This window comes from Nerophis ophidion, linkage group LG11 (assembly GCF_033978795.1).
Source record: "Nerophis ophidion isolate RoL-2023_Sa linkage group LG11, RoL_Noph_v1.0, whole genome shotgun sequence".
NCBI classification, from domain to species: Eukaryota; Metazoa; Chordata; class Actinopteri; order Syngnathiformes; family Syngnathidae; genus Nerophis; species Nerophis ophidion.
Genome location: NC_084621.1, coordinates 19,088,052 through 19,102,830, shown reverse-complemented (window position 1 = coordinate 19,102,830; position 14,779 = coordinate 19,088,052). Strand labels below are relative to the sequence as shown.

At 39.4% G+C, this 14,779-nt stretch overlaps 1 protein-coding gene across 2 annotated transcripts in view; it reads left to right on the top strand.

Moving 5' to 3' along the window:
- grwd1 (glutamate-rich WD repeat containing 1) overlaps positions 1–13,693 on the top strand; it is a 25,136-nt gene extending 11,443 nt beyond the window's left edge. Inside the window, exons 5-8 of one of the 2 annotated variants that reach the window (XR_009808768.1) lie at positions 2,140–2,285; positions 2,350–2,541; positions 13,070–13,487; positions 13,548–13,693. Coding sequence is in view for 1 of the 2 variants with exons in the window: in XM_061915282.1 (XP_061771266.1) it covers positions 2,140–2,285; positions 2,350–2,541; positions 13,070–13,402 (671 nt within the window). In the remaining variant the exon portion in view is untranslated. Of the gene's footprint in view, positions 1–2,139; positions 2,286–2,349; positions 2,542–13,069 lie in introns of both variants that reach the window. The other variant, XM_061915282.1, reaches the window with a different exon arrangement.
- The last annotated feature ends 1,086 nt before the right edge of the window (positions 13,694–14,779 follow it).

Here is a 14,779-nt window from a genome sequence, read left to right as displayed (position 1 = left end):
CATAACTTGAGTTGATTTATTTTGGAAAACCTTATTACGTTGTTTAATGCATCCAGCGGGGCATCACAACCAAATGAGGCATAGTAATGTGTTCATTCCACGACATATATCGGTATCGGTTGATATCGGAATCTGTAATTAAGAGTTGGACAATATCGGCAAAAAAGCCATTATCGGACATCTCAAGTCTGATGCCAATATTTTAGTACCGGTGCCAAAATGTATTTCGGTATTAGACACGCCGTGGCGCATTGGGAGAGTGGTCGCGCGCAGCCCAAGGGTCCCTGGTTCAATCCCCACCTAGTACCAACCTCGTCACGTCCGTTGTGTCCTGAGCAAGACACTTCACCCTTGCTCCTGATGGGTGCTGGTTAGCGCCTTGCATGGCAGCTCCCTCCATCAGTGTGTGAATGTGTGAATGGGTAAATGTGGAAGTAGTGTCAAAGCGCTTTGAGTACCTTGAAGGTAGAAAAGCGCTATACAAGTACAACCCATTTATTTATCATTTTTACTTATCTAAATAAAGGTGACCACAAAAAATGGCATTATTGGCTTTATTTTAACAAAAAAATCTTACAGTACATGAAACATGTTTATTATTGCAATTAAAAACAATGTAGTCCTTAAATGTTGAACATACTAGACAACGTGTCTTTTAATAGTAAGTAAACAAACAAGGGCTCCTAATTAGTCTGCAGTAACATATTGTGCCATATATACACCTATTATTTTGTACACATTATAAAAGACAAACTGTCAAAATTGATTATTAATCTACTTGTTCATTTACTGTTAATATATGCTTATTTTCTGTTTCAACATCTTCTATCTACACTTCTGTTAAAATGTAATAATCACTTATTCTTCTGTTTGATACTTGACATTAGTTTTGGATGATACCACACATTTAGGTATCGATCTGATACCAAGTAGTTACAGGATCATACATTGGTCATATTCAAAGTCCTTATGTATCCAGGGACATATTTACTGACTTCGTAAACATAATATGAATTAAAGCTGCAAGCAGCGATGGACGGGACCGCTTTGGCTGCTGCCCCCGTTAGAAGATGGATGGATAGTAGCTACTATTAGCAAACAGACTTACCAACTCGGCGTAATATCTTAACATCGACACACTCTCTCGTCGCAACTCGGCCCTGATGGGCGGGACCTATAAGTTTTCAATTAGTTGTAAAATGTTGGACGGTTGTTTTTACGATATGCAGGCAAACGACAACTTTAAAACATACCGGCTTAGTTACGGCACCTGGCAGCCATCTTGGTATAGACGATCATAGCCCCTCCCTCACGAATGTTGGTGTGTGCGCACCAGCAGCAGACGGTACGGAAAAAAACGGGGGAAAAAACGTCTCCCTCACTGTGTCTGTGCACGGCGGCCATCTTTGAAATGGTTTTCAGCGCAGCGGTTCTTTGAAGGCTGATAAAATCAAAACCGTAGCAGTAATTAAAACTTTCATCAACTTTTAATCAGAAGGGTTCAATCTCTCTCCTGTGGTAGTTTGAAGCCGACACGACAAACGCGCTCAGAGGAGATAATGTTTGAAAAAAGGTGACCGGTTTTTACAAAACGTTTGTTTTGAAGGCGGAATTACAAATTTCCTGTAGATTTTTGCCGGGGGTTGTAAGTGTGTGAGATTTAGGTCTAAGTGAGACCTACATAGAGGTTTTTGTTTCATGTCACTACGACATTCCTACTGGAAGTTACAGGCAGTTTTGTCTGTGTTTTCTTCCTAGGAGCAGTTTTGTCTGGGGCGCTAGAGCGCAATTTTGAGTTTTGGGTTAGGTTTTTTGATTAGATCGCAATTTTCGCCAGTCCTGATGTGCGTGTCCAGTTTGGTGAGTTTTGAAGCATGTTAAGGGGGTCAAATTACAGCTCAAAGCTGTGGAATAATAAGAAAGAAAGAATAAAACGCTAGAAATTCAATAGGGTCCTCTGTCCCAAAGGGACATTCGGTCCCTACTTAAAAAAAAAAAAAAAGGATAAAAAATTGTGTGACGATAAAAAATATATCTTAGATACACTATTATACCTGGTATCATTACAGTGGATGTCAGGTGTAGGTCCACACACTCAAAAAAGATTGTGACACGGAGGAAACGTGTTTGTGCCCGCAGGTCGTCTCGTCAGCGGCGACTGCAAGAAGAACATCCACATGTGGGAGCCGCAGGAGGGCGGAGCTTCCTGGCGTATCGACCAGCGGCCCTTCAGTTCCCACAGCAAGTCCGTGGAGGACCTGCAGTGGTCGCCCACGGAAGCCACGGTACTTAATCCTGCGCCGGGAACCAAACCTTACATCCTGAAATGACGGCGGGGCTTCGTTTCAGGTGTTCGCTTCCTGCTCCGTGGACGGCTCCATCCGCATTTGGGACATCCGATCCCCGCCCAACTCCATGCTGGCGGCCAATGAGGCGCACGCGTCAGACATCAACGTCATCAGCTGGAACAGAACGGAGCCCTTCCTCCTGTCGGGGGGGGATGACGGACTCCTCAAAGTCTGGGACCTGCGGCAGTTTAAGGTAACATGCTCACCCATCTAATAACAACACCACTCTGATATCTACTATGGATACTTAACTCCAGTCTAATACCAATACCACTCTGATATCTAATACCACTCTGATATCTACTATGGATACTTAACTCCAGTCTAACACCAATACCACTCTGATATCTACTACGGATACTTAACTCCTGTCTAACACCAATACCACTCTGATATCTACTACGGATACTTAACTCCAGTCTAATACCACTCTGATATCTACTATGGATACTTAACTCCAGTCTAATACCAATACCACTCTATCTACTATGGATACTTAACTCCAGTCAAACATCAATACCACTCTATCTACTATGGATACTTAACTCCACTCTAATACCACTCTGATATCTACTATGGATACTTAACTCCAGTCTAACACCAATACCACTCTGATATCTACTACGGATACTTAACTCCAGTCTAATACCACTCTGATATCTACTATGGATACTTAACTCCAGTCTAATACCAATACCACTCTATCTACTATGGATACTTAACTCCAGTCTAACACCAATACCACTCTATCTACTATGGATACTTGTACAGTGTAGACATAGTAACTCCAGTCTAATACCAAAACCACTCTATCTACTATGGATACTTAACTCCAGTCTAATACCAATACAACTCTGATATCTACTATGGATACTTAACTCCAGTCTAACACCAATACCACTCTATCTACTATGGATACTTGTACAGTGTAGACATAGTAACTCCAGTCTAATACCAATACCACTTTATCTACTACGGATACTTAACTCCAGTCTAATACCAATACCACTCTGATATCTACTATGGATACTTGTACAGTGTAGACATAGTAACTCCAGTCTAATACCAATACCACTCTATCTACTATGGATACTTAACTCCAGTCTAATACCACTCTGATATCTACTATGGATACGTAACTCCAGTCCAACACCAATACCACTCTATCGACTATGGATACTTGTACAGTGTAGACATAGTAACTCCAGTCTAATACCAAAACCACTCTGATATCTACTATGGATACTTAACTCCAGTCTAATACCAATACCACTCTGATATCTACTATGGATACTTAACTCCAGTCTAATACCAATACCACTCTATCTACTACGGATACTTAACTCCAGTCTAATACCAATACCACTCTGATATCTACTATGGATACTTAACTCCAGTCTAATACCAATACAACTCTGATATCTACTATGGATACTTAACTCCAGTCCAACACCAATACCACTCTATCTACTATGGATACTTTTACAGTGTAGACATAGTAACTCCAGTCTAATACCAATACCACTTTATCTACTACGGATACTTAACTCCAGTCTAATACCAATACAAACTCTGATATCTACTATGGATACTTGTACAGTGTAGACACAGTAACTCCAGTCTAATACCAATACCACTCTGATATCTACTACGGATACTTAACTCCAGTCTAATACCAATACCACTCTGATATCTACTATGGATACTTGTACAGTGTAGACATAGTAACTCCAGTCTAATACCAATACCACTCGGGTATTTACTATGGATACTTAACTCCAGTCTAACACCAATACCACTCTGATATCTACTATGGATACTTAACTCGTCTAATACCAATACCACTCTATATACTATGGATACTTAACTCCAGTCTAAAACAATACCTCTCTGATATATCTACTATGGATACTGAACTCAAGTCCAATACCAATACCACTCTATCTACTATGGATACTTAACTCCAGTCTAATACCAATACCACTCTGATATCTACTATGGATACTTAACTCCAGTCTAATACCAATACCACTCTGATATCTACTATGGATACTTAACTCCAGTCTAATACCAATACCACTCTGATATCTACTATGGATACTTAACTCCAGTCTAATACCAATACCACTCTGATATCTACTATGGATACTTAACTCCAGTCTAATACCACTCTGATATCTACTATGGATACTTAACTCCAGTCTAACACCAATACCACTCTATCGACTATGGATACTTGTACAGTGTTGACATAGTAACTCCAGTCTAATACCAAAACCACTCTGATATCTACTATGGATACTTAACTCCAGTCTAATACCAATACCACTTTATCTACTACGGATACTTAACTCCAGTCTAATACCAATACCACTCTGATATCTACTATGGATACTTGTACAGTGTAGACATAGTAACTCCAGTCTAATACCAATACCACTCGGGTATTTACTATGGATACTTAACTCCAGTCTAATACCAATACCACTCTGATATCTACTATGGATACTTAACTCCAGTCCAACACCAATACCACTAGGATATCTACTATGGATACTTAACTCCAGTCTAATACCAATACCACTCTGATATCTACTATGGATACTTAACTCGTCTAATACCAATACAACTCTGATATCTACTATGGATACTTAACTCGTCTAATACCAATACCACTCTGATATCTACTACGGATACTTAACTCCAGTCTAAAACAATACCTCTCTGATATCTACTATGGTTACTTAACTCCAGTCTAATACCAATACCACTCTGATATCTACTACGGATACTTATCTCCAGTCTAATACCAATACCACTCTGATATCTACTATGGATACTTAACTCGTCTAATACCAATACCACTCTGATATCTACTATGAATACTTAACTCCAGTCTAAAACAATACCTCTCTGATATCTACTATGGATACTGAACTCAAGTCCAATACCAATACCACTCTATCTACTATGGATACTTAACTCCAGTCTAATACCAATACCTCTCTGATATCTACTATGGATAATTAACTCCAGTCTAATAACAATACCACTCTGATATCTACTATGGTTACTTAACTCCAGTCTAATACCAATACCACTCTGATATCTACTACGGATACTTATCTCCAGTCTAATACCAATACCACTCTGATATCTACTATGGATACTTGTACAGTGTAGACATAGTAACTCCAGTCTAATACCAATACCACTCTGATATCTACTATGGATACTTAACTCCAGTCTAATACCATTACCACTCTGATATCTACTATGGATACTTAACTCCAGTCTAATACCAATACAACTCTGATATCTACTATGGATACTTAACTCCAGTCTAATACCAATACCACTCTGATATCTACTATGGATACTTAACTCCTGTCTAACACCAATACCACTCTGATATCTACTATGGATACTTAACTCCAGTCTAATACCACTCTGATATCTACTATGGATACTTAACTCCAGTCTAACACCAATACCACTCTATCTACTATGGATACTTGTACAGTGTAGACATAGTATCTCCAGTCTAATACCAATACCACTTTATCTACTACGGATACTTAACTCCAGTCTAATACCAATACAACTCTGATATCTACTATGGATACTTGTACAGTGTAGACACAGTAACTCCAGTCTAATACCAATACCACTCTGATATCTACTACGGACACTTAACTCCAGTCTAATACCAATACCACTCTGATATCTACTATGGATACTTGTACAGTGTAGACACAGTAACTCCAGTCTAATACCAATACCACTCTGATATCTACTATGGATACTTAACTCCAGTCTAACACCAATACCACTCTGATATCTACTATGGATACTTAACTCCAGTCTAATACCAATACCACTCTGATATCTACTATGGATACTTGTACAGTGTAGACACAGTAACTCCAGGGTAATACCAATACCACTCTGATATCTACTACGGATACTTAACTCCAGTCTAATACCAATACCACTCTGATATCTACTATGGATACTTGTACAGTGTAGACACAGTAACTCCAGTCTAATACCAATACCACTCTGATATCTACTACGGATACTTAACTCCAGTCTAATACCAATACCACTCTGATATCTACTATGGATACTTGTACAGTGTAGACACAGTAACTCCAGTCTAATACCAATACCACTCTATCTACTACGGATACTTAACTCCAGTCTAATACCAATACCACTCTGATATCTACTATGGATACTTGTACAGTGTAGACATAGTAACTCCAGTCTAATACCAATACCACTCGGGTATTTACTATGGATACTTAACTCCAGTCTAATACCAATACCACTCTGATATCTACTATGGATACTTAACTCCAGTCTAACACCAATACCACTCTGATATCTACTATGGATACTTAACTCCAGTCTAATACCAATACCACTCTGATATCTACTATGGATACTTAACTCGTCTAATACCAATACCACTCTGATATCTACTATGGTTACTTAACTCCAGTCTAAAACAATACCTCTCTGATATATCTACTATGGATACTGAACTCAAGTCCAATACCAATACCACTCTATCTACTATGGATACTTAACTCCAGTCTAATACCAATACCACTCTGATATCTACTATGGATAATTAACTCCAGTCTAATACCAATACCACTCTGATATCTACTATGGTTACTTAACTCCAGTCTAATACCAATACCACTAGGATATCTACTATGGATACTTAACTCCAGTCTAATACCAATACCACTCTGATATCTACTACGGATACTTATCTCCAGTCTAATACCAATACCACTCTGATATCTACTATGGATACTTGTACAGTGTAGACATAGTAACTCCAGTCTAATACCAATACCACTCTGATATCTACTATGGATACTTAACTCCAGTCTAATACCATTACCACTCTGATATCTACTATGGATACTTAACTCCAGTCTAATACCAATACCACTCTGATATCTACTATGGATACTTAACTCCAGTCTAATACCAATACCACTCTGATATCTACTATGGATACTTAACTCCAGTCTAATACCACTCTGATATCTACTATGGATACTTAACTCCAGTCTAACACCAATACCACTCTATCGACTATGGATACTTAACTCCAGTCTAACACCAATACCACTCTATCGACTATGGATACTTGTACAGTGTAGACATAGTAACTCCAGTCTAATACCAAAACCACTCTGATATCTACTATGGATACTTAACTCCAGTCTAATACCAATACCACTCTATCTACTATGGATACTTAACTCCAGTCTAATACCAATACCACTCTATCTACTACGGATACTTAACTCCAGTCTAATACCAATACCACTCTGATATCTACTATGGATACTTGTACAGTGTAGACATAGTAACTCCAGTCTAATACCAATACCACTCGGGTATTTACTATGGATACTTAACTCCAGTCTAATACCAATACCACTCTGATATCTACTATGGATACTTAACTCCAGTCTAACACCAATACCACTAGGATATCTACTATGGATACTTAACTCCAGTCTAATACCAATACCACTCTGATATCTACTATGGATACTTAACTCGTCTAATACCAATACCATTCTGATATCTACTATGGATACTTAACTCGTCTAATACCAATACCTCTCTGATATCTACTATGGATAATTAACTCCAGTCTAATAACAATACCACTCTGATATCTACTATGGTTACTTAACTCCAGTCTAATACCAATACCACTCTGATATCTACTACGGATACTTATCTCCAGTCTAATACCAATACCACTCTGATATCTACTATGGATACTTGTACAGTGTAGACATAGTAACTCCAGTCTAATACCAATACCACTCTGATATCTACTATGGATACTTAACTCCAGTCTAATACCATTACCACTCTGATATCTACTATGGATACTTAACTCCAGTCTAATACCAATACAACTCTGATATCTACTATGGATACTTAACTCCAGTCTAATACCAATACCACTCTGATATCTACTATGGATACTTAACTCCTGTCTAACACCAATACCACTCTGATATCTACTATGGATACTTAACTCCAGTCTAATACCACTCTGATATCTACTATGGATACTTAACTCCAGTCTAACACCAATACCACTCTATCTACTATGGATACTTGTACAGTGTAGACATAGTATCTCCAGTCTAATACCAATACCACTTTATCTACTACGGATACTTAACTCCAGTCTAATACCAATACAACTCTGATATCTACTATGGATACTTGTACAGTGTAGACACAGTAACTCCAGTCTAATACCAATACCACTCTGATATCTACTACGGACACTTAACTCCAGTCTAATACCAATACCACTCTGATATCTACTATGGATACTTGTACAGTGTAGACACAGTAACTCCAGTCTAATACCAATACCACTCTGATATCTACTATGGATACTTAACTCCAGTCTAACACCAATACCACTCTGATATCTACTATGGATACTTAACTCCAGTCTAATACCAATACCACTCTGATATCTACTATGGATACTTGTACAGTGTAGACACAGTAACTCCAGGGTAATACCAATACCACTCTGATATCTACTACGGATACTTAACTCCAGTCTAATACCAATACCACTCTGATATCTACTATGGATACTTGTACAGTGTAGACACAGTAACTCCAGTCTAATACCAATACCACTCTGATATCTACTACGGATACTTAACTCCAGTCTAATACCAATACCACTCTGATATCTACTATGGATACTTGTACAGTGTAGACACAGTAACTCCAGTCTAATACCAATACCACTCTATCTACTACGGATACTTAACTCCAGTCTAATACCAATACCACTCTGATATCTACTATGGATACTTGTACAGTGTAGACATAGTAACTCCAGTCTAATACCAATACCACTCGGGTATTTACTATGGATACTTAACTCCAGTCTAATACCAATACCACTCTGATATCTACTATGGATACTTAACTCCAGTCTAACACCAATACCACTCTGATATCTACTATGGATACTTAACTCCAGTCTAATACCAATACCACTCTGATATCTACTATGGATACTTAACTCGTCTAATACCAATACCACTCTGATATCTACTATGGTTACTTAACTCCAGTCTAAAACAATACCTCTCTGATATATCTACTATGGATACTGAACTCAAGTCCAATACCAATACCACTCTATCTACTATGGATACTTAACTCCAGTCTAATACCAATACCACTCTGATATCTACTATGGATAATTAACTCCAGTCTAATACCAATACCACTCTGATATCTACTATGGTTACTTAACTCCAGTCTAATACCAATACCACTAGGATATCTACTATGGATACTTAACTCCAGTCTAATACCAATACCACTCTGATATCTACTACGGATACTTATCTCCAGTCTAATACCAATACCACTCTGATATCTACTATGGATACTTGTACAGTGTAGACATAGTAACTCCAGTCTAATACCAATACCACTCTGATATCTACTATGGATACTTAACTCCAGTCTAATACCATTACCACTCTGATATCTACTATGGATACTTAACTCCAGTCTAATACCAATACCACTCTGATATCTACTATGGATACTTAACTCCAGTCTAATACCAATACCACTCTGATATCTACTATGGATACTTAACTCCAGTCTAATACCACTCTGATATCTACTATGGATACTTAACTCCAGTCTAACACCAATACCACTCTATCGACTATGGATACTTAACTCCAGTCTAACACCAATACCACTCTATCGACTATGGATACTTGTACAGTGTAGACATAGTAACTCCAGTCTAATACCAAAACCACTCTGATATCTACTATGGATACTTAACTCCAGTCTAATACCAATACCACTCTATCTACTATGGATACTTAACTCCAGTCTAATACCAATACCACTCTATCTACTACGGATACTTAACTCCAGTCTAATACCAATACCACTCTGATATCTACTATGGATACTTGTACAGTGTAGACATAGTAACTCCAGTCTAATACCAATACCACTCGGGTATTTACTATGGATACTTAACTCCAGTCTAATACCAATACCACTCTGATATCTACTATGGATACTTAACTCCAGTCTAACACCAATACCACTAGGATATCTACTATGGATACTTAACTCCAGTCTAATACCAATACCACTCTGATATCTACTATGGATACTTAACTCGTCTAATACCAATACCATTCTGATATCTACTATGGATACTTAACTCGTCTAATACCAATACCTCTCTGATATCTACTATGGATAATTAACTCCAGTCTAATAACAATACCACTCTGATATCTACTATGGTTACTTAACTCCAGTCTAATACCAATACCACTCTGATATCTACTACGGATACTTATCTCCAGTCTAATACCAATACCACTCTGATATCTACTATGGATACTTGTACAGTGTAGACATAGTAACTCCAGTCTAATACCAATACCACTCTGATATCTACTATGGATACTTAACTCGTCTAATACCAATACCACTCTGATATCTACTATGGATACTTAACTCGTCTAATACCAATACCACTCTATCTACTATGAATACTTAACTCCAGTCTAAAACAATACCTCTCTGATATCTACTATGGATACTGAACTCAAGTCCAATACCAATACCACTCTATCTACTATGGATACTTAACTCCAGTCTAATACCAATACCACTCTGATATCTACTATGGATAATTAACTCCAGTCTAATACCAATACCACTCTGATATCTACTACGGATACTTATCTCCAGTCTAATACCAATACCACTCTGATATCTACAATCAATACTTGTACAGTGTAGATATAGTAACTCTAGTCCAATAAGGAATTTAGGGTTTTCACCATCTAAGCCCTATGATATCATCAAAAGGATGAGAGAATGTGGAGAAATAGCTGCACGTAAGCCATGATATTACGCACCTTGGATCCCTCAGGCGCTACTGCATTAAAAAGCCACATCAGTGTGTAAAGGATATCACCACGTGGGCTCAGGAACACTTCAGAAAACCACTGTCAGTAACTACAGTTGGCCGCTACATCTGTAAGTGCAAGTTAAAACTCTAGTATGCAAAGCCACAGTCATTTATCAACAACACCCAAACACGCCGCCGGCTTATTTACCTTTTACACAACTATACCTCTGCATAACATTGATACAATATTAACATAGAAGGCAACAACACACCCGTCTATCCTCGTCAATATCAGTTATCAGCCTACTTCCCTACTAACAATGTTGGTATCGGCCTACTTCAATACTAACTAACAATGTTTGTATCGGCCTACTTCTCTACTAACAATGTTGGTATCGGCCTACTTCACTACCAACAATGTTGGTATCGGCCTACATCACTACTAACAATGTTGGTATCGGCCTACTTCACCCACCAACAATGTTGGTATCGGCCTACTTCACTACTAACAATGTTGGTATCGGCCTACTTCACTACTCACAATGTTGGTATTGGCCTACTTCACTACCAACAATGTTGGTATGGGCCTACTTCTCTACTAACAATGTTGGTATCGGCCTACTTCAACACTAACAACGTTGGTATCGGCCTACTTCAATACTAACTAACAATGTTGGTATCAGCCTACTTCAATACTAACTAACAATGTTGGTATCAGCCTACTTCACAACTAACAATGTTGGTATCGGCCTACTTCACTACTAACAATGTTGGTATCGGCCTACTTCACTACTAACAATGTTGGTATTGGCCTACTTCACTACTAACAATGTTGGTATCGGCCTACTTCATTAACAACAATGTTGGTATCGGCCTATTTCACTTGTAATAACCAATATTGGTATCGACCTCTTTCACTTCTAATAACCAATATTGGTATCGACCTACTTCACTTATAATAACCAACATTGTTACCGACCTACTTCATTTCTAATGATCGATATTGGTATCGACATACTTCACTTTTAATAATCAATATTAGTATCGACCTACTTCACTACTAATAATCAATATTGGTATCGACCTACTTCACTACTAATAATCAATATTGGTATCGACCTACTTCACTTCTAATAATCAATATTAGTATCGACCTACTTCACTTCTAATGATATTGGTATCGACCTCCTTCCCTTCTGATTATATTGGTATCGACCTCCTTCCCTTCTGATAATATTGGTATCAACCTACTTCACATCTGATAATATTGGTATCGACCTACTTCACTTCTAATGATCAGTATGATTATCGACCTACTTCACTACTAATAGTCAATATTGGTATCGACCTACTTCACTACTAATAATCAATATCTGTATCGGCTTACTTCACTTCTAACAGTCAATATTAGTATCCATCTACTTCACTTCTAATAACCAATGTTGGTATCGACCTACTTCACTTCTAATAACCAATATTGGTATCGACCTACTTCACTTCTAATAATCAGTATCGGGCCTGAAAAGACGATATCGTCTGTCTGGAATTCATGTGGATATTTTCTTCAAACATTTCTGGTTAGTTCTTATATGGAGTAATCTGGATCATAAAGCAGTGAGTTTGAAACCGTGCTGAGTCGCGGTGTAGTGTCAATCAATCCAGATCTGATCCCGATCCAGCAATGTAAACGCCAGCCTGTGGAATGTGACTCCGCCCTCTGATCCCGCAGACGGGCCGCTCCGTGGCCACCTTCAAGCAGCACGGCGCCCCCATCACCTCCGTGGAGTGGAGCCCGGCCGACCCCGGCGTGTTCGCCGCGTCCGGCGCCGACGACGTGGTCAGCCAGTGGGATCTGTCGGTGGAGTCATGTGACACCAAGGGGCAGGACCTGCAGTCACGTGACACCAAGGTGCAGGACCTGCACGGTCTGCCCCCCCAGCTGCTCTTCCTGCACCAGGGACAGTCCGACATCAAGGAGATCCACTGGCACCCCCAGCTCCCTGGGGTCCTGGTCTCCACCGCCCTCTCCGGGTTCAACGTGTTCAGGACTATCTCTGTCTAGTCCCACTACTACTGCAGTACTACAGGTACTACCGCCGTACTATAGCTAGTACCGCCGTACTACAGGTACTGCCGCCGTACTACAGGTACTGCCGCCGTACTACAGGTACTGCCGCCGTACTACAGGTACTGCTGCAGTACTACAGGTACTGCCGCAGTACTACAGGTACTGCCGCAGTACTACCACAGTACTACATGTAAATGACATATTTCACTTTTATACCCATCTGTCCATAAGTCCACACACGTCTTTGAAGTACCACCACAAATAAAAGCAAGTACTATAAGGTAAGGCTCGTACTCGTCCATCTTCAAAGTACACACTCCATGGTATATTTCAGCGCGGCCATGCTAACGTTAGCATGCTTTGGGCGCCAAATTATGGAGGTTGCCCTGCAGTGGGTTCCTCGGACCACCAAACATTGCCACAAGAGCCAGATCAGGGTTACAAAACTTTTTTATTGGAATAAATTCGCGCAAGGCTTTGGCTTTCCAGCAATCTGTCTGTTTATGTCCGTTTCCGTCTCTCTCTCCCGCTCTCACTCCAGCTCCAACAGAGCGTCTGCTTCCGGCTGCTGCTAATAAAGGCGGCAGGTGATTAGATAACAAGGCCCACCTGGGCCATCCACTCTCCTGTCGCTGTCTTGGAGGCCGGTCCTGGCACACCCCGTTCCGCGGCAGGCCTGCAGGCCACGTCCCCTTCCACACAAGTTAACATTAGCTAAGAGTATTTTGACTAAAGAACCTCTTCAGTGCCCACATTTTTTTTTTATCCGAATCAAAACGTTTGTTAGCAATGTTTAGCTAATTTCGTCAGTATGCACCTACCTCTGTCATGTATTTTGCTTCTTGGCACATGCTGTTAGCATGCTAACAGTTAGCCTGTAGGCTATTCCTGGACTATTAGTTGACCAAAAAGCTACCACGCTTGTGTTAGCATGATAACGTTAGCAAGGAGCATGTTGACTTTAACTCAGGTTGAAACAGTAAAAAATGTTGAAAATGTGCTAAAAAAAAAAAAAAAAAAAGCCTGAGGGAATGTGGAAATTCTGCATACAGACGTTTATAATTCACATTAAAAAATGCTAACATGCTAATGCTAGCAAACGTTTTCATTGGTGAACAGTTTGAATCAGATGAAAACTTCTGGATGTAGGCTAACTGTTAGTATGTTAAAGTTAGCAAGTATTTTAGCATATTTCGTTGGTGTTGTTGTTTGTGGTTGCCCGTAGGAAGAACTATGTTGAGCTGCATGAATAAGTTGGCTTTAATTAAGACTTCAGCAGGACAGCAATTGTACATACGCACTGCATGAGAAGGTGCTGGTAACTGACTCCTCGATGTGCACACCCTGGTGGTGTGGTCGAGAATTACAACA